The sequence below is a fragment of the Scardinius erythrophthalmus genome (assembly GCF_964197995.2).
Source record: "Scardinius erythrophthalmus genome assembly, chromosome: 23".
NCBI classification, from domain to species: domain Eukaryota; kingdom Metazoa; phylum Chordata; class Actinopteri; order Cypriniformes; family Leuciscidae; genus Scardinius; species Scardinius erythrophthalmus.
In genome coordinates, this window is record NC_138243.1 from 20,903,994 (window position 1) to 20,926,314 (window position 22,321).

A 22,321-nucleotide genomic window follows, 5' to 3' on the forward strand; every position below is an offset into this window, starting at 1 on the left:
GGAAAGGAAGAGATTGGCATAACAGAAGGTAAGACGTTGGTAAACCATCATGGCATGGCCCTGTATCTCCAGAGCCTGCTGTATGGCTCGGTTCTGGAACCAGCTGGACAAGGCCGACATTGCGGTGCCGTTGGTTTTCACCAAGTACTCGGACGTGTCCGAAATGCAGCATCTTCACCTGCAGCAGAAGGTCGCCATAGAAACGCAGCCGCTTCACAACGACCACGACGCGGTGACCAAAGGACCTCCAGCCCATGAAGAGAACATCTGCGGATCTGTGATGCGCCAGGACTTTAAACACTGGAAAGTTCGTCCGGAGCCCAGCTGCAAGCCAAAGAACGACTATCATTGCCCTGAGGTCCCTTTTAACAACGAGACCCAGTATCAGAAGGACTACAAACCCTGGCCTATCCCAAAGAAGGGAGATCATCCTTGGATCCCCAAACCCTCTCCGACCATCTCAGTGGGCCCTGACCGCATCCCTGACAGATCCAAACACACCAAGACAGACATGATCGACAGTGGGGTGGAAAAGAGTCAGATTGCGGACAAGGTGCAAGAGAAGGAGATCCTGTCTAGTGGAAGGAAAAAGAAGCAAGCCAAGAAAGTAACCATAGATTCTGAAATCAAAGCTGACATGAAGTTGGAAGGGCAGGGCATGGGAGATGCCACCACTACAGAGGGAAAAGGCAGGGCAGATGTGGATGCCCTCAACCGGAAGATCAAACAAGAAGTCACCTCTGGCAGCTCCTATAGGTATGGCTGATTATTATTGTACAGCAATGGTTTTCAACGAGGGATCTTGGACCCACTAGGGGCCCTCAGCAAACTTCCTTAGAATAACATAAAAATTATTTAAAATAAGACCAAACAAGTATTAAAATAAGCTAAAAACAACTTATTCCCAACTCTTGGAAAACCTGGACATGATGTAGCCTAATAAAAAAAAAATAAAAAATAAAAAACGTGATCCCTAAGCCTGGAATGGTCATGTAAATTAATAAAATCTTAAAAAGGCATGGACCTTTTTATAATGAATGCAATTTTCTAATTATGCCAAGCTCCAAAATATTGTATCAGGTATAAATTGCTATTTGTCACTAAAAAAAGTTTCAAAATGTTTTAAAAACTAGCAACTTACAGCAGAAGGACCAGTCTGTCGCATTGATGTGCAATGTTGAGAACTGCAGGCATTCAGAGGCAGATTTTGGGAGGAAACTTCCGGCAAAAGGGAGAGACAGAGCATAACAGCATACCAGCATATGTACAAGTGTTATACCTGGTATTGAATCTATACATGTGTATAGAAAGGACCAAATGCCTCTCACAATGATACTAAATATTATGATAAATTGTGCTAGGCTAGCTAAATAATACTAAATGATGTCGTATTGAAAAGGAGGGAAAAAATTGAACAATTAGCTTTAAGTTTAGGGGTTATAAAATATCATTAGCTCAGTATAAAACTAAAGCAATAGAAATCAATAAAAAAGTGTGTTTTGGAGTAAAAAAGGTCATACAATGGAGGTCAGCTGTGGGTTGAATCTCGCGTATACTGCTGTACTAACAACACCTACAGATGGCAGGACATGCAGGGGGCAGGGGAGCGCAGGAACAGATGCTGTTTTTGGAAATGACTTTCATTTTCTTCAGGGTTAGCTTTAGGGCTAAGTGAGGGCAGTAGGTGAATTGTGGAATTTCCAGTTGTTAAAGTGGTGTAAAATTGTCATGTTTGTGGAATTCAGAGAGCACTCTTTGCAGACCCCTACAATAAGCTTTTGTTTTCCAGCTAGCTAGCATATAAACAGTGCTTTTTTATTTGCCAATCTTAGCCTAAAACAGATGGAGCTGAAGTTTGTATAGTGATGTGCTGTTCCTGGTCCTGCGTGATATTCTGTTTCCTTTCAATCACTTTTTTATTACAAACAGTGAACAATAAATGTGTAAAGAAAGAAAGTTCTCAGATTTGGATCTCAATTCAAAAGTCTGTCATTGTCATTGTTGAGTAGTTGTGTTTAATTGACAGGTGGCAATTTGTCCATAATTCTCCCACTCATTCATGTGCGCTTGCAAATGACTAATTTGTGCATCTAAACAAGATTGAGCTTTTTTATACTGTACATTTATGGTAAATTGCTTGTGATGTTTCGAATTTGCAGGTTGCTTTGGATACATTTGTTTAATGACTAAATGTAAATGGAAACGATGTTTATGGTATTGAATTTACTCTGCATTAAAATACATTGCATTGGGATGTAGCCTTTAGACTTGCATATATTAGGCTTATTTGTTGAGTGAGAATAACTGCAGCAGGGCTAGGAGGAAAATACACAAGAGGAAAAAAACACTGAGTCATCAGTCCATTTTGTGTGACAGTCTATGCATGAATTGTTATAGTGTGATTACTTAAACTGAAAAGCTCATGATTAATTTGACTTAATCTTATGTTTAGCCCTGAGTTTTGAATTTTTTTTTTTTGTCTTGTCATGCTACAAAGCTGTAGGGCTTTAAGAAGGCTGTAAGAAACCTGCAAAAACATTCTGTAGTGTTTTATTTTGAGCCAGAGAAAACACAGGTGTGCCTTGACAGGATGTGGTGGAGAGAAAGTAGCTTCCTTCATCTATCTTTCCATCAATCTTTTCATTTATCTCTCTAGTGTCCCTTTTTCTCTCTCCCCCTGCAGATCAATATGCTTTGGTCTGCAATTTATCTCTGTACGATATATTATATGTGCACAAAATCTTGGAAATGCAGTGCAAGTGTTTAGCAGTCATTTTTTATTTATTAATAATTTTAGGGTTGTTTATTTGTTTCTTATTTTTTTATTGTTGACATGCACACCATAGCTCTGATTCAATGTTGTTTATTGATAACTAAAACTTAAGGGAACACTCCACTGTTTTTTGAAATAGGGCTTATTCACCTTCTTTCCTACTTTTAGATAGGTGGGCAAATGCATTTTTTGTCTCAGTGCATGCATTGTTTTAGTTTGACAGGGTCGGCGCTAGCTTAGCTTAGCATAATGAATGGAATCCTTTGTTGCCAGCTAGCATGTCCTGAGTAAAAGTAATATGTAAGGAATAATTGACGACAGGCCGTTGAATTATAAGAAAAATAATGCACACCCGAGGTGGTAATGCGGTCACGACGCGAAGCGGAGTGGCCGTTACACCTCGTGTGCATTATTTTTCTAATAATTCAACGGCCTGAAGTCAATTATTCCGCTTATACTACAGTTACCACACCTCGAAACATTGTTCAGATTATGTATTTCAAGACGTTTGTAAAGTTTTTGTCATTAAAACGCTCTTGTATGTAGGACTAATTTCTTATGCATCTAATCCAATGCCAATGCCAATGCGTTGCTAATTCCAAAACGTCATTTTAGAGTTAGTAACGGAGGTTTGAGCCGCTGATAGCAGGGGACACACGACTAGCTGACACATTCTCTCGCTGTTTTCATCGACTGCTGCAGATTTTAAACACCGACTTTGAACACAGACTGAACGCGCTGAACACGCGTTTGGGCATGATCAGTCATAAGTATCAAATTACATTCATAACCGGCCTTAAAGTGTGTCCCCGACTTTATGCAGTTATTAATGCAGTTATTAGAGAGAGATGTTGCAAAAATGAGACAGAAAAGCATGTGCGTCAATATTATTATTTATTTATTAATTCAATTCGTTATAATTAATTTGTTCATTCTTTTTTATATTATTGACAGATGACAGTAGACTAGCTAAATAAATGAAACACAAAGCCATTTTAACAAGTAGGCCTATCAATAATTATTTATTTGTTATATATTATCTGCAATAAAAATCCTTGCTGCAGGACTATCCATTTATTTAGCCTATATTCAGTTTAATTTTCTATTGATTATAGATAGCCTAGGACTATATACTTTATTTATTAAAATTAAACTCCATGTTTCCATTGATTGTGAAGCTAGACATTGAAAATTGCAGATCAAGCGCATGGGGCTGCATGTTTTTTCTTGTTATGAATTGTATCCTGTTTTCCTTTATTACGGTTGACTACGTGAAGTGATATGGAACTGTAATGCGGTCAAGACCTGCCTGGAACTACTTTAGCTGTGCGTTTCCCTGAAAATAATGCACACCTTAGAACGTTCTTCAACCAATCAGATTCAAGCATTCAACAGCCCTGTAGTATAAAAAAAAACAAAAACAAATTACTTCTTGTGGCCTGCGTATTCACAACAGGTACAAATAGCGATGCAGAAATAACACTAGGCGATTTCCTAGGCAGATATTGACTTGGGACTATATTAGGGGGAAGCACAGGCGAAGCACTGCTACTTGGGCGCAGAGATATCACGCCCAAGTAGCAGTGCTTCGCCTGTGCTTCCCCCTAGTCCTTAATATATAAGTCAATATCTGCCTAGGAAATCGCCTAGTGTTAATCTGCATCGCTATTTGTACTCGTTGTGAATATGCAGGCCACAAGAAGTAATTATTTTTTTTATTTTTTTATTAATTTTACTCAGGACATGCTAGCTGGCAACAAAGGATTCCATTCATTATGCTAAGCTAAGCTAGCGCCGACCCTGTCAAACTTAAACAATGCATGCACTGAGACAAAAATGCATTTGCCCACCTATCTAAATGTAGGAAAGAAGATGAATAAGCCCTATTTCAAAAAACGGTGGAGTGTTCCTTTAAGGGGCATTTACACGACACCATTTTCAACTAAAAATGGAAAACTTTTTATTCTTTATGGCTGTTCATTTACATGACAACAGCATTTTGGGGGCCTGGAAACTTTGCAAGTTATCATCTCCATGTAAACTACAAAAATGCGAATTTGTGAAAACAGTGACTTCATGCGCATGCATATTACGTGATATGCTCAAGCATATTATATGATTGTTCAGTTTATTGCCGCGTCGTGTTTCTTTACAAAGTGACATTGCCAACTGACTGGCATGCATAATAGGCTACTGCATTTTAGTTGTTTTGGCATAGTGGTGGGCAAAAATCACGATATGAGTAATTTTATTTTACAATAATTATATACAGTATATGTAGTTATTTTTGCTTTCAAAAAGGTTTTTATGATATACAATTTTTTCGTCCCATTAAAATTTCTGAATTTTCAATATCATTTTAAAAACTTGCCTAAAAAACTCTCAAGCTTACTGAAGACAGGTAAACAGTAGTTGTTGTCAAAAGTACCGTCTTCGGTACCAAGTTTGTACTGGAACTTAAAAAATGTGACGATACCAGCATTTCCCTCTAGCATTTTGAGCGCTGTTGAACGGATTGTTAACCTCTGATTGGCCATTGTGTTCACAAGCTCAACATATATCTCTCTGATTAGCCATTGTGTTCACACACTCAACATGTCTGTGATTGGCTACAATGATCAACGCTTCAAAAACGTGTTGTAAATAGACGTATTTGACGCTCCTCGCCGAATCCCTAATATATCCGCTGATAAACGCCTGCTTTCAAAATATATCGTCACATTTTCTAAATTTCAGTACCGACTTGGTATCGAAATCGGTACTTTTGACAACACTAGTAAACAGTGATAAAGAAAGAGCAAAGAAAACAAACTACAATAGAACAAAGACACAAATGAAATAGACCTACCTGAAAAACGTCAAGCACTAGAAATACTACATAAAAATGTATAAAGTAATCAAATGTATAAAAAAACAAACAATGAATGCATAGTCTAAAGTTATAAAAGTGATTCAGTCAAGAGAAAATCACAGAGGAAAAACATTTCCGTTTTTAGTGCATCATTGTCATGTAAACGTACCCTGAAACTATTAAAAAAAATATTTGTATCAATTTAAATAAAGCTGAAATAGAATAAAATATAAATATTAGATGAAAAAACTTGTATTACTATTAAATTATTATTTTTTTCATTCTTCTGCCTTCCCTCTCTTTACTTGTGCAGTAACTGAAGGCACTGTAACCATTCAAACACTGGAATCAATAACAGAAGAAGCAGCAAAGAGAGAGAGCGAGAGAGAGAAATAAGAGAGAGTTTTGCCTTACAAGGCAGTATTACACCATGGCTGATCTCATTGGGATTCACTTGGAGTCCAAAGTGAATGTCAAAAGGAATATGCCATACAGCAGAAACTGAAACACGATGCACATGCTGGATGAAACCAATTGATCTGGACCCATTTAAGAGCAAGTACGTTACTAGAATGAGAAGTGACTTTACTAATCAAATAATTGTTTTCAATGCTGGCGGATTAATGGAATCACTTTTGATTCATTCAAATACACTGTTTATTATTGGTAGCGTCAGATGCTGTGTGTTGTCATCTGACAGGTCTAGACTACATTAAAATAATCAGGATGTTGTTTTTGGATCCAAGTAAAAAGCAAAACAGCTTTACATGCTTCTGTTAAACACCACGTTACTCCAGTGTGCCAAGCCTACCCATGATGCATTGCTCTGGCACCCCACCACACAATTCTCTAGTGCCAGCATATCACCATAGTGACGGCTGTTCACAAAAGCTCAATGCCTGGGGAGAAGAAGAGGTATCAACCTCACTGTATGCTCAAATATACAGATGACAACAGTTAATTAAATGTGTGAGCACATTTGAATAAATATTGCGATTTTCCATTAAATCTGTTAGATTAGTAAGAAAATAAGTAGGTTTAAAACAACACTGTTGAACAGTGTTGATGTCCTTTATCAAATGAATGATTTGACAGCTGGTACCAAGCACTGATTTACAATAAGCACACTGAGTTCATTGTTATCAGTCTAATTGTATGAGTGTAAATCCTTCTCTCTCTGTCTTTATGTCTTTTTCTATGTGTGTGTGTGTGTGTGTGTGTGTGTGTGTGTGTGTGTGTGTGTTGCTTTATCTTGTGCTGTATAAACTCTGACTCCTCCCCCTTCTTCTTTCATGTTTGTCCTGTGAGTGTTTGCTGCCTGTGGCCTTGACTTCTTTAAGCTGCCTTTGTACTGCCATTTCAAGCACTCTGACTGGACTTCATTTGTCTTATGTAACAACTTTCAGTTCTTTCTTTTTCGCTCCCTGTGCGCTCTCAACAGGGAGAGAAGGGAGGCCTCACATTAAATCAAAACACTAGCCACAATTTGATAGTCAAACTCAGAATGCATGCATCTAATAGATCAAAACAACAATGTCATTTCCAACACATCTCAAATTATGTATTTTTAATATTAGCAAGTGTTTATTAATTTGTCAATCGAAATTAATCAGTAAATTCATGAAATACTATAATAGTATATAAATAATACTAAATAGCATTGTGTGGTAGAAATGTAGAAAATGTTTGATTAAATAATTATATTTTTATAATGATTTTTCATAGTTTAAGATTGAAAGTTTGGGTCTGGAACAACATATGAAGAGTTCAGATGCAAAAGCCTCTAAAAGCCATTTGAAATTTTCTTCTAGAATGATCTTTTTTATCAAGCTTGTATATTTAAATTCAGTAATTTCACTTAAATGGCAATGAAAATTACCTATTAATTGTCATATAAGTGAAATTACTGAACTTAAATATACGAGCTTGATAAAAATGATCATTCCATAAGAAGATTTCAGATGGCACTTAGTGGCTTTTGCATCTGAACTCTTCATATATACTGTATACACAAAAAGTATTTGAAAAGTAAATAGTTTCCAAGATTGTTTTATTCAACCTTCATATAGGTTCATCAACATCTGGATAATTTAAAAGCTCAAAACTGCAAAAGTTTTTTTTAAACGTTTCTAGAAACTGAGAGTCAAAATATTTTTATTCAGCTATTTTTGCTGTTGATAAAGAGTCACTCGTTTTTAACCTGTAATATTCCTCTATAAAGCATGGCATGGGGCATGTGTGGTTTTCACATCCCCTATTTTCTCTGTGGGGGTTAATGTTCTCCCACATGCTGTCCCATGACTTTGTTCATCAGCTTGGCAATCACATACTAACAGGCCTAGAATCTTTCCTAATTCTAACTGTAAAGGAGTTTCAGATCCAGTAATCTTATCTCATCTCATCTCCAGTAGAACAGTTTGTGATATTAAATGTTCTCATTTCTTTTTTTAAACCTAATCTTAATATGTCAGAATGGTTGATTCTGTTTCATACAAAGAGGTATTGATTTGATTCTTATTCATGGTAGCTAAGCAACTAATTGATGTAATGGTATGATAATGGTTCACCCTGCCTGACACTGATGTCGCTTTCCTGTTCTATCAGTCCTAATCAATATAGTCTGCCCCTCTGAGGTTGTAAAGTTACAGAACCAAAAAGAAAGAGAGAGGGTTCCCATTATTAAAAATTGGAGAATTTTGATACTATGTTTTCCAGGCCTGGAAAAGTCATGAAAATGTAATATAAATCTTTAAAAATCATGTAAATGTATATAGTGGAAATCCAACGTTCCATCTTTCCTCGCAAGAGAGTGATTCTGATTTGACAGTGAATCTTTTGACTGAATCGTTAAAACCAGTTCACAAATCGTTTTGAATTGATTCATTCGTGAATTAGTCAAAATTCGTGAAAATGATTTTGAAATACTTCTTTAGGTGAACATAGTTTGTATAAGACTTCTGTTTTGTGCTGCTCTCAGTGATTTCCGTCTGTATTGTGCATGTGTGTTAGATGTACTGCGGATAAGTTGGATGTTGGGTAATCTGCAATGCACACACCCGTGAAGTATATACCATTTGTCTGTGTCATCTCTGTGAATAAAGACTCATTACTCATCCAAAAGAAGTGGCCACTGCCTCAGGAAAAACTCCTCTGTTGAATTGAGATGCAGATGTAGAGAAATCTCTGCATTATGGAGGGTGCATTATATCTAGGTCTATACGGCAGTATCTATATATCAAATAATTATTCTATATGCAATCATTGTTGTGTATTATAGTGTAGCGCCTTGTTGTAATCTGAAAAATTGCTCTCTTGATTTGTGATCTGTCAAAACTTGTAAAAATGGCAAAATATGTGGTTGAAGAATAGCAATTATTGACCCTATTAAAATTTAAGTTTTGTTACTAGTATTTGTATATTAGATATAGTATATGATAGAGTACTTCTAAACATTGACTATGTAACTTTTAGCAGATATATGAATTTAAAATATGCATTTCTTTAAAGAAAAAAAAGGATCTAAAATACTGATGACTCATCTTGGACTTGTTTATCCGATCAAATGCTCTCTAGAATGAGAATGTCCCTCCTCTAACTGCTGCAGACTAGCAAGTTGAAAATCATAGTTCACGGCTGTGAAACCCAAGCCATTTTTTTGCCTATAACTACACGTCTCAGATTTAACTGTGCACTTTCAGTTTTATACCTTTCTGGATTCACAGTTTGGTCTTAAAAATCAATATGTGTGGGATGAATCATCCAATACACTTGATTTTCCAATAATTGTGATGTTATCTGTTTCCTAATGTCAGGAATGAGTTCAAAGCCTACGCAGATGTGAAATCTGTGAAGGTCTTCAGGACCCAGTCTCAGTATAAGCCTCCCGATGAGAGGGCTAATCTGGAGACCAGCTACAGCGCCACCTACAGGGGCTGCCAGGGCAGTCAGCTGCCAGATGACAACAAGGGCTTGGATAGGAGGAGGATCCGCACACTGTATCATGAACCTTACAGAGAGACCAGCAAGGTAAGAGCCTGTGTGTAGAAGTTAAAGGGGTCATATAATGTCATTTTTGTACAAGCTAATATGATTAGCTTTGGACTTCAACCGAAAAACAGGATGTAAACAGGTATTTGCGCTGGCTTAAATAACATCATTTTTATACATATCTTTTACATCTACTGCAGTCAGATCCACTCGTGTTCACTCAGAAGGAATCACTCACATTTTCTGTGCACTTGTAATGACACATCAAGGATGTTAAGAGGCTAAAAGCAGCTTTAAACATTGCCCCATTGAAGTCAACAGGGTGCAAATTTTAAAAATAGAATAACTCGGTGTAGGCAACACCGATTTTTGTCGTTGTTCTGTGTATTGACAGCACTCCAAATGTACAAAAAATGAGCTCAATGTTAAAATTGACGTTAAAATTTTGTGACGTCACAAAATCGAACAGCTTGATTTGAGACGGTAGGAAACATATAAGAAGATAAAAAAACAAGTAATAAAAACTCAGTGTTTTAGCGCAATTTTCTCACGTCATGGGATCACAACACTAAGAGATAGTAAATCTTTTCCTGGATTTTTTTGTGCGTTCCCCGAGATTAGACCTTCCTTAACATAATGCCGAAAACCCCTTAGTCTCTAGGTGGTCTGGTTGAGGAGTAGATAGAAGTGCAAGATTGGTGCGCACAGACAGAACCGAAATCATGAGTTAACAATCGCAATTTTGTCCGGTGGAAAATTGCGCTAAAAACCACTGGATGGATTTTTATCATTTTATGATGGTTGTGTACAGGGCAGCACTGCCAACACACACTTCAGTACAATCAACTTGTAAAAGTGCATGTACCATTATATGACCCCTTTAAGAAAAACTACACAGTACTCGAATTAGAGTTTGAGCACTAAGAGTTACGTTCTTGTTGTGCTTGTTGCAGAAGGTTGGAAATCAATTATTGATGTCAGCAATTTATGTGCTCAGTGGCTGGAAAAGAACTGAACAACAGTTTTTTTTCTCAGCAGTACTTTTTCAAAGTAGTTTGACGTAGCTTTGGCTTCAGGGGTTTAGTGTATTTTTTTAGCATCGAATCAGCATCAGCTCTTTGTTTCATTGAACTGTTCTGACTTGCTTTGCATTAGCATCAGAGTCAGTTCTGGACTTCTGGCTAATTAATATCTTTGCTAACAGTGTTTGTTTTGAGATCCGTATACTGTGTGGCTTTGTGAACAAAACTGTATGATCAAAAGTGATTTTTGAATCACAAAAATCTGTCTTAAATGTGTAATAAAAATTTTAAGATTTACTTCTTGAAAGTCGGCATGACAGGAAAATTCACCATGTCTGTTTTTTTAAATGCATGTTATTGTTTCATTTAAAAAAAAATTGCGACCTCATAACTCTTAAAATGTCATAACTCGATCTTGAATATGACAGACTTCTCTCTGGTGACATGATGAACTTCTCCAATCAATTAGTACACTTAAACCCACCCCTTTTTTATTACTGGCCTTAATCTCACAGCTCGCATTCAGATCTTCCTCCATCCAATTAATATTCGATGGATAAAACCAAGTGCCTTCTTTTTCTTTTACAATAATACGTTTCACTCAGATGTACATTACAGAAGAAAAAATTTACTTTCAAGCGTAAATTCAAAAGCGTATCAACTTTCTCTGCCTCTAAAATATTTTTTCTGCTGGCATACCCAGAGCTGAATGGGTGAGACAATTAATGTTAGCCAGTAATGAACATTTCCATTCAATCCAAGTCCTATCCTACATTTCCCATTGGATAATGGAATACGTTGCATATCGGTAGTAAAATACCATTTGTGTGCCATTTCATGTCTTGTACAGGTTGAGAAAACCAGTCTTCCTCGATCCAAACCGAAAAAGAGCACCTCCACATCTGCCACACCTGGCAAACCGCTGAAGAAGTCCAAGGAGAAGCAGGCGACGTCAGTGCGCGGTTCGAAGAAGAAGAGCTCCGAGAACCAGCCGGGGAGCAGAGCGGCGCAGGGCGACAAGGAGAAAAGTAAAGAGATCAACAACAAACTGGCTGAGGCGAAAGAGTAAAAACCATTGCACTTCTTCTCTCATTTAATCTCTTCCTGAAAGGGTGAAAGCAGAACGAAGGCTGCAAAATTATTTAACAAGAGGTTCTCATTCCTTTACTATTCTGTCCATTGCTTCCCCCTCCCCCTCTCTCTCTCTCTCTCTCTCTCTCTCTCTCTCTCTCTCTCTCTCTCTCTCTCTCTCTCTCTTTCTTTTTATCTATCTGATGCACCTCTCGTTTTATTCCTCACTGTATATTTCCAATACACACCTCCCCCTCTCTCTCTCTCTCTTTCTCTCTCTCTCTTTAAGAGGTCAGTGGGCTGTTTTTAGAACATTTTCAGGGTTGGAATTTTACTTTTTTTCTCCAGTTTTGCCTCACAATCTCACCAGTAATATCAAAGCGTTTGCATTTACTATAGCTCCACACACTCTCCTCATCTCCACAACAAGGTTTCCATGGCAACCTCTACTGGTTGGCTAGTGGATGCTCTTATCTTGCATGGAGCCATTGGCTAGAAGCTCTGTATGTTTTACTTCCCATCAGATGCTCAGACTGGTGGGTTTCATTTATCAAGGGTTTTACAATCAAGCTGATTTGTGTACGATAAGCCTTTTTAAATCATGTTTATGTAAATTAGGGAACATGTAAAAGCCACAAAGGCCAATTTCTTAGTCCAAAATCTTTGATAAATGTGCATCTTTGGTTTTACAATTATATTGATCTATTACCTGCTTGCTTTGCCTGTTTTATGTAATCATTTTATTGATTGAACACCCCAGGCTCCCAAGTGATATGTTATGATCTCAGATCACTTTGGTGCTGTGATTATTTTAATTATTTTCCCTGTTTTCTTGCTCATTTTTCCCATCATGAAAATGTTGTTGAATCATTACAGGAACAGAATATCTCCAAATAGCTTTGTGGGAACATAAGTATCTCCAAAAAGCCATCTGTCAATATCATATAAAAATTAGGCCTTGTTTCGGTCCACTTGGTTGCCTGGACAGCCAACTGGAATACAGTAACATGATATTGCATTATGGGATGTCAATTTGTCTTTGGATAGAATAGGATGTTCACTGTGATTTTTATGTGCAAAACAAACCTGTAGAAAATCTAAGATAAACTAAAACATGTTTTTGTATTGTTTGGTTTTGAGGTGTTAGTGGGCTTCTATTCCATGCTCAGCCCAGCTGTTTCACATGCACACTTCCCATCCCCCCTAAGGGAGCCCCTGAGGTAGACAGATTGGGGATCCCAAAAGTAGAGGGAACTCAAAAGGTCAATAGATTAGCCAGCTTTAAATCAAAGCCCCTTTTTATGTGAATGCAGATTCAGCGTATTAATTATTAGTGACTTTTCCCAGAGTGTCTCCTGCTTTGTTTGGTCCTGCATCCCCCCTGTTGTTCAATGACTGACATGACCTGTATTCTCGACTAATTGTTCTGTTTATTATCACGTGTCCCCTGATGTATTGGTAAGTCGAATGCCGTCTGTTTGGAATGCTGTTTGTTTACTCTCAACTGCATGACCATGGTCATATTTCTTTATGTTTGTTATATTCAAACGTAAGGCATTTTTGGGCGAACTATCCCTTTAAATTTCAATGCTGATCCATTCACAGAGATGATTTTGTGTTGCCAGTGAAACCTTTTTATATATAATCTGATCAGGCCTGATGTAACAGCACATAATCATGGCTTTCATTTTCTTTGCATGTGACATGACTGACGCAGATTCATGTCTGTTTGTGATGGAAGAACTAAAGATGTTGGTAGATCATGGGATCATTTATTTTGGTATCCTAATGTCTTAATTTCCTGGCATTATGGAAAAGCATAGTGTAAGATCATGCTTTTATTTTTTTACCATGTACCTCCCCTCTGCAAATCCTCTCTGTCTCTGGTTTCATCCTTTGAGGTCTTCTCCATTGTCAGTATGTCAAATATGTGATCTCATTGTCCTGTTTGCCGGACAGTAAGTCCGTGATCTATTGCCAGATTGAAGAAATGTACTTGAAGCCTGTATAAATAAAGCATTTAAAAGGTATAAATAAACATCTAACAAAATGTATGAAATAAATTGACATGCATTTATTAAGTTTAGGGGTATTTGCATTTATTCCTCCATAAATTGACATGTTTCAATTTGTGGAATGTGAATAATGCAAAACGCCTTTTAAAAATGCTGTTTGAATTGCAAATACAGTCATCTCAGATTGGTCAATGATGGGGGCAACCACAAAAGATAGAGGCTGAACTCAGAATAGTATACTAATACTATTTTTCTAAGAGTAATTCTCTTGACAGGAATAATAAGAGTAGTGTGCTATTCCAAATTCAGCCAGGAACCGCTGTCGTGCACAACAAAGTGAAACTAAAAGGGACAAATCAAAAACTTTTATGGAATATTGCAATTTTTTTAATTATGTGACCTTATAATCTTTAATCAAAACTTCCCCTCCCTTCTGCAGCGTCATCTCATCTCTTCTCTTCTCTGATGACGTGTTTACTGGCACGAAGGCAGGACAACCTGTCACTCGCATGTGATCACGGCAATAGCAAACAACTATCCAATCAATTCCTGATGGACAAAATCAAGTCCCGCCCTACATTCGTTCTTGTTCGAGATGCCGCTTTACTTGGATATATACATCACAATAGGGAAGAAAAGACTATAGCAAATTTTGTTTCATGCCGGCTTTATTAAATGAGCTTGACAAGTGACGCAGTGCTTCTGTAATGATAATGTTGATAATGTTCTGTGAACTAACAGTTGCCACATGCCATGTAAAATGCCATTTAAAAGCAGTTGTACCATATATATAAATATATTAAATACAGGCTTCAAATCCAGAGTCCCTTGTGGAATTTAACACAAAGTTTCAGCGAATGAAAGTATTCATTTCTTCAGTCTGGCTTTAGAACAGCTACATGGAGCCCATTCTCTTCAGTGCTGTGCTCTGAATGACTACGCCACAGGGTGAGGGCCTTTTCTTGTATTTTGCAGCCTTTGGTGACTCAATTACTGTGCTAATATAATCTGGGAATTAAGGGAAGGTGTCCTGGGGAGACAGAGGAGGACAAGCTAGCGGGAATGTACATGCCCAGTGAGAGTGCGTGCTTGCGTGCGTGTGTGTTTGTGTGCTTAGCACAGGTGCTATATAGTCCATGCATACAGAAAAAGGAGAGAGAGAAAAAAACAATGTTATATGAAAGGGCCTCAGATTTAACTTTGATGATGTGAATTGTGATTTCTCTCTTGCTTGCTCATATTTATTGAAATTAATAAATGCAAACGCAGAAACAGAGGTGTCGTGGTTCATTTTGTGGTGGTTCATGTGGGAGGGTTTGGGGACTCGATGGTAGGTGCATCTGTATCGTTTCTGCCCTGTCCTTCTGTCTGTCTCTCTGTCGCTGTCATAGATGTCGAATCCACATGGAAGAGAACTATTCCGATGTTTATGGTTTACGTTTGGTTTTGCGACTCTCATATTTTGTGTGACAGGCTCTGGAATAGGTTCTGGCATCTTTATGGTTGTGCATATTGCTGTCAGCTGAGAGTTGAGAAATATATGTTTGCATCTTGAGTGAATCTGATATATTGCAGCTTTCAGTGTCTCATATGTGCAAAGTAATAAAAGATGCAGTCTCCTATTCCAGGACCAAGTATCATAGATGTACGTACAAATGAGAAACTATTGACATCCCATCCTGAATAGAATGATCCTTGAAAGATCAATGTGTCAGTCTTTAATGATTCGCTTTAATAATGTGATTTATTGATTGATTTCAATTTGGTTGATTCTATATAATGATTTTGTGCTTTGGGAGTTAAAGGAATAGATCACCCTAAAACAAAAATGATGTTATCATTTACTCATCCTTGTGTTGTACCAAGCCTGTATGACTATTTCTTCCATTGAATACAAAAGTTTTCGACAAAGTTTGACATAATGAGAGTTGTTTCCTTTTGTGTTCCATGGAAAAAAAAGAAAGTCACACAGTTTTGGAACGACACGAGGCTGAGTAAAGGCAAGTTCACACAAAGACCGATAATATAACTATAACAATAACTTTTATCGTACAATATATCGTTCTCTTCATTTTAAGTGCGCACTTTGCCATCTTTTACTTTAAATGCTCGAGCTCGAAAGCAGGATGTATTCTGATTGGCTGTTTTTATCGTACATAAAATCGTTCCCAAAGTGATTTCAACGATATTGTTTCTCTGTGCCGTTATTGTTATAGTTATGGTGTGGTCTCTGCTATTCTTTAATATTTAGAATGATATTTAGAACTTTATCATTATAGTTATGCCAGAATTATAACGACATAATTTTCATTTTGGGGTGAACCATCCCTTTAACTACTTTAATGTTCAGCTAACGAGTGATCTTGTCGTTCGTTTGAAGGGTTATGCTAAAACAGTACCACTACATTCAGCTCTTTCAGCCCATCCGAGATATTGGTTGGGTGCAGACACTAAAGCAACACCTGTGGCGCTGTGCACTGCCCGACCCAAGGTAATACTCGCCTGAGAATAAAAGCTTCTTCCGTCTCCATCCGTACCTCAGCAGCACAATTATTACTCACTGTGGGAAACTGTAGTGTTGCGCTCGTGTTTCCATTGAGAATTGAGTACACCATAACTGCTCAGTGTTCTTCATCTTTTGATTTGCTACCCCATGCGTATTCTCTTCCATATGGAAAGTGTTTGGCCAAAGGTTGACAGTTTGACTGCTCATGTACTGTGTTGTTTTCCTGTTGTTTTTGGAAGATGTTGAAAACTTTGTCACAGTGGGGTTCTTTTTAATACATGTGTGTTTCGTTTCAGTGTGGACTAACATCACATACACATACATCACATATTTGTGGTACTTGTAATTTGATGTACCATCAATCTCTTCTCCTTAACACTGGAACAATCAATTTACAGTGAACTTTAAATGCCACTCATAGATTAATTTCTTTTCTCTTTTTGTGTTCAAAAGATTAATGAAATTGAACTTGATGTTTAAACTGCTTTAGTTTTAGAAACACAGCACATTGTATTCCTGTTTAGTGGTGTCTGTCTTGTTGTTTTCATGCTGGTTTTAATTTCTGCACTTTTCCTTTGAACAACCTGAGATTACAGTCATAATTCATCTATTTATTTATATACAGTGGGGTCCAAACATCTGAGATCACTGGTGAAAATAGTTTTGTTTAAAAGAAAAAAAAAGTGGGACAAATTTGCTTTTAATTAGTGACCTAGAAATACAGTACAATATTTAACTAAGAAATATTTTAAATACTTATTAATAATAGCATGACTTTCAAAGTCTTGGATTGCTGTTCTTTTTACACTATTTTATAACGGCCATTAACATAACTGAATTTCAGCTCCGTCCGAAAGCTTGCTAAAGCTCATCGATTGTACACACTGTAAATACTATAACGATGACATTGATTTTACCATATCAATCCCAGCATGAGTTCGATGATGAAACATTGGAAGAACTGTATCATTAACAGCATCAATAACAGTGCATATTTAGCCGAGCACTAACGTGAATGGCTGATGTAACATTAAAGTTTGTAAAACAAATCTTGCTCCATCCTTTATCAGTAATCAAAGTAGTAGAACACCAGACAAACTTATCATGAAAACTACATATTACAACATTTCTCCCTTTGCATCAAAGTTCACTACTTACAATGTGCTTTTGCTGCGAAGTTGTGCCATGTTGTGAATATAGTCCCAGCTAAATGAGTTGAAGTCTGTTGTGCATTATACCAGAAAAGATCCTTTAGCCACGACTATATTCAAATAAATAATTTCTTTAGCATATGTTATTGGATATTAGATGCATTTAATTCGAACATTTGCTTGATCTGTTTTCACTTCCATTGATCTCGCTACAAATAGAATCTCTATAAATAGAAACGAGTAAAAAGTGGTCTCAGGATGCTCAAAGACTAGTTTCTTCTAGTGCACAATGCTATCTACCAGATAAAACACCTCATGTTGTGTCTCTGTGTCTCTCTTTCTCTCTCTCCCTGTCGCCCTTCCGCTCCTCCTTTGGCAATAACACTGTGCTGCTTCCTAGAGAATCCGAGTCTGGCCTCGGACGAGTCAGTGATTATTATTCCGAGGGTACCTCTGGAGGAGAACCACTGGTGGAACGATCAGAACCACGGAGTCGGGGAGTAGTCCGGTTCGCTCCGGATGTCAAGTACTGACGCAAAGCACACGAGTGAGAGGAAGGCAGGCAGCTATAGACTGAACAATGAAGTAATGAAATATTTTAGGAAGTATTTTTGCAGATAGAGAGACATGAGGAATTAAAGTACTGTATGTATATATTGTATGTTATAGATTAAGACTAAATTATGAGCTTCCCAATGAGAGACACATGAACATATAGTACCTGCGCTCCCAGACTGTTTGCAACAACTGAAATGGTGCTATAAATGTATTTTGTTTCATGCTCTTTCTCAAAACATAGGCTATACAGTGTTGCCATGATGATTGTTTAGAGTAGCAAATATCATCTGTCATTAAGTGCTTCCTTATAGTATAACACACTGTTTGAGAGTCTAATAAATGTGATGAGTTTATCCGATTTTCTTGCCGCCTTCTACTTTGTATTCATTGCAATATCCATGAAGAAATCTGTATCCAACACTTTTTTTCAGTAGGGCATAATATTAAGCATCATATTAAAATAAATTATTATTATGACCAAGAAATATTATTGGAAAATTAATTGTTTAACATTTAAAATACATGTGCCCCAATCTGACCCAAAGTCTTATAGGTAATAATGACTAGCACCTTCTACCCTACTCCCTACTTGGTAACTTTCTTTAAATGTTATAGATTTGATTTAATTATACCATCCTGAAAGCTATTCAGCATTTGATATATTGTATACATTTAACAAATTTGATTTCAGCTCATTAAAACAAGTCAACGGAAAGTCCCCATCTTGATGTAAACGGGTGAGCTGTCATTTCCCATTTTCCAAGTCAGCTGTCTAATCCTCAGAATAATTCAAAGTTTAGAGGGAGCGATGGACAGAGATCTAATGAAAAATTAACTTAAGAGGCATGTGAATGTCTGATGTGAATTGTGGGATTGTCTGTTGAACCTAAAACCAGCAGACGCGACCGTCACGTTGCGCCGCCAAAGCTAGAAGCTGTCTACACTGGATGGGACAAAGTGTCCATTGCAAATCCATTTGTCCTTCATATCAGAAATGTGTATGTAAACACACTAGACAGACGTGTTTCAACGTTGAGCTGGCGTCTTGTGTCTTTTGCAGCGTCTCGCGCATGACATCGCATTCTAAAAACGCGGTGCTCAAGTTAAAATAAGTTCGCGTCTCGAGATCTTTCGGTTTTTCCCCATTCCACTGCCCGTATTCTGTGTGAACCAGCCATAACTGGTCCTACTCACACCTGCTCTGAGCGGGATTCGAACCAGCATCACCAGCATGGGAGGTGGGCACGCTAACAAGGATGCTAAAGACGCGCCTCTTGAGGCCAGGGGAGTAAGGTTTGTTTGCACAGCTTTTTACTAGCTGACCTCCGTTACACTCAAACCTTACACTAAACTTCACTCCCATCCGGGTCTCGGCACCAATGTGACTGCTCCTACTCACACCTGCTCCTAGTGGGATTCGAAACGGTGTCACCGGCATGGGAGATGGGCGCAACAAGGACCCTAAAAACTGCAGCTTCTAGAGTCAGTCCATAGCATGGTTCTTGAGGTTATAGGGGAGTGAGGAAGCCTGGTTAAAACCAGACCATTCTCAGTAGTAACTGAGTTATGGTCTGGCAAAGCTTCATTAATAACTCATTTCCAAAGGGGCGTCACCAACGGACATCGCTCAAATGCCTCTGGGCCAATTGGATAGACCTAAAACCAATCAGAGCGATCGTCATCGTGTAATATGCTGCGTCCCAATTCGCCTAAGTTACACTACGCCATAAAAGTATGTACTCTTTTTGTGAAGAAAAGGTATTTACTTTTGAATGTGTAGCAAAAAAGTAGGCAAGCTTTGGGACATACTTCGTCATCTTTATCGTAAGGATCTGTCACGTGCATCCTGTCACGTAAACTGCCCTGTCAATCATCTTGTCACAGTTAAAATCCTCTATTAAATCTAATTTAATTTCCTACCGTTTCTGAAAGAAATGTAGTAGCACGTTCATCTGCCAGTGGGTCTTTCATGGAGACTGTCCTCATGTGTTTGCAATTTGAATATAATAATGCATTTGAAAGTTGGTTTGCTTCACCAACGGATGTCGCTCAAATGCCTCTGGGCGCAATTGGATAGCCCTAAAACCAATCAGAGCGATCGTCATCGTGTAAAGCCCACCGCAACGTTTCTGATTGGTGCCGCGATTTCGACGGATTAGAAATGGGCTTGAATGAGCTCTTTGCCAGACTACTTGCAGAGCAAATCAAAATTTGTCGGAAGTTGTCTGGGTTTTCCCAGGCTAGGAGTGAGGTTTACTTGCTCTTTACTAGCTGGCCTAGAAAGGGAGGAAGTAAAAGATGGTTAATAGCTGGTTTAACTGGAATCCACCATCAGCTAACCAGAACCAAACCAACTAATCTAAACTGACCATTTCCGCAGGGATGCGTTTAAAAACAACAACCCTTGCGTTATTAAGAAGACTCTTGAAATTCTAGATGAGATAAAGACTTGATCTCATCTTCAGACCCAAGGATGCAGAATAGATGGAATTGAACATGGACTTTTTTTAAATTACAGCACTAATGCTTCAGCTGCATCCTTATAATTGTATTTACTGGAATAAAAGACATTAACTTTGTGTCCTTCCTTTCTACAGCCCACTGCTCTTTCTAATAAACACTGATGAGTATATCACGACCTGAGTGTATTACATTACACATCCTCTTTTATAGATGATAAATAGAACAATAATGAAGAAAATAAAGAATAAACAAACGAAAATATATAGCTTTAAAATATTTAGCATGAAAACAATTTTTAATTGGTCCAAACAAGCTATTTTTTTTCCACAAGATCTTTTAGTATGCTTCTGTGACAGTAGGTCAATTGCTGAAGGGCTGAATTGCTGAACAGAAGCAGAGGGAACCAGTAATTAAAATAACATATATATATTTCAAATCTGTTGATGTACATCTTTATCCTGACGCAATTTACAAATCCAGACTTTGAAGAACTGAAATGTTTTTAACTTAAATATGACCATAGAAAGTGAAATCCAGTGTGCAAGCTAACATGCTTATTTCCTTCAACAGGTATGAATTTACAGCAAACATAAACATGCTCACAGATCCACCCACTCATTCAGTAGGCTATATCTTTGAAAACACACAATACACGATTATACAGCTCCAGGAGGCACGTTGCCACCGAGATGCCTTACTTTACTTTTAGGCTAGATGTAGGCTATAAAACGAATTTGTGAGTTGAAGATGTGTGACTTACCTCTCTCCGAAATGCACTTACATTACACTCCAGGTCTCTGGAGAATTCTCAAACCCCTTCAGCCAACAATAAATGCAAGGAGGTTTTGTTCTCTCCCACAGGCTCCATGCATTCAAAATCTCGGATAGGCCTACTCGAATTATTTTTTAGGAAATGTTAGGGTTAGTTCATCCTAAAGAAAAAAATAATTAATCGTTTACTCAGCCTGGTGTTATTCTAATTGTGTATGCTCTACTTTCTTTTTCGGACCACAAAATGAGAATTAAAAAAATAAAAGTCCCGCTCGCACTCCATATCATGCCAGTGAATAACGACCACGGCCCGCATTAAGGTTTAAAAAAAAAAAAAAAAAAAAAAAAACCCGCAAAAGTATTAAAAAATGGTCCATATGTTATATATTCCAAGAGTTGTAGGGTTATACGATAATAATGTAGGCTACTCATATTACATGCACTCCTTAAATTTCTTTTTTATATATATATATATAAAGAAATGAACAGTCTGAAACACTAATTTGATAGAACATTTAATAGACAGGTAAAGTATACATTTATTTAAAATATAATTAATAAAACAAAAGTCAAATTTTCATCTGCCACTAATGTAGCTACAGCACATGCAGACAACAGACCAAAGCTGGTATCAAATTGCACCGCTAATACAACAGCGTCCTCTAGTGGCATATTTAAGAGAGTGCCATCACTGACAAAGCTGAGTATTTGGTAGTTTGTTTTAAGTTTTATAGTGCTGACAAAAAAAAAGTAGTTAAATTAAAGTAACTTGTAAATTAGTACAAAGATATAGTTAAATTAAACTCTTAATTTGAATGTTCTATGCTAAATTATTAGTAATATCCAATTTTACACTGTAAAAAAAATATTGTTGATTTAACTTAAAAAAGTAAGTAACCTGATTGCCTTAGTTTTGAGTTTATTGAAATTAAAAATGTGAGTTAATACTATGAAGGAGATTCAAATTCAAAATATGTTATATGAACAATATAAATTATCTAAGTTGATTTGACAAAAGAAAAAATGTTGTAATAATAAATCATGAAAATATTTTTTTACAGTGCAGTAATTTTAGTAATGTTAATATTTAGTAATAGGCATTTTAGTAATATCCAATAATAACATTATACCTCAGTTTACGGTTACAGAGCAG

The 22,321-nt window shown here is 37.2% G+C and overlaps 1 protein-coding gene across 1 annotated transcript; it reads left to right on the forward strand.

Moving 5' to 3' along the window:
• Window positions 1-49: 49 nt before the first annotated feature.
• Window positions 50-17,909, forward strand: map6a (microtubule-associated protein 6a; the record flags this gene model as incomplete). The annotated part of the gene is made up of 5 exons (XM_081353721.1): window positions 50-756; window positions 9,437-9,650; window positions 11,484-11,698; window positions 16,100-16,210; window positions 17,777-17,909. 5 exons carry the CDS (start codon window positions 50-52, stop codon window positions 17,907-17,909), a joined length of 1,380 nt encoding a protein of 459 aa, XP_081209847.1.
• Between the last annotated feature and the right edge of the window lie 4,412 nt (window positions 17,910-22,321).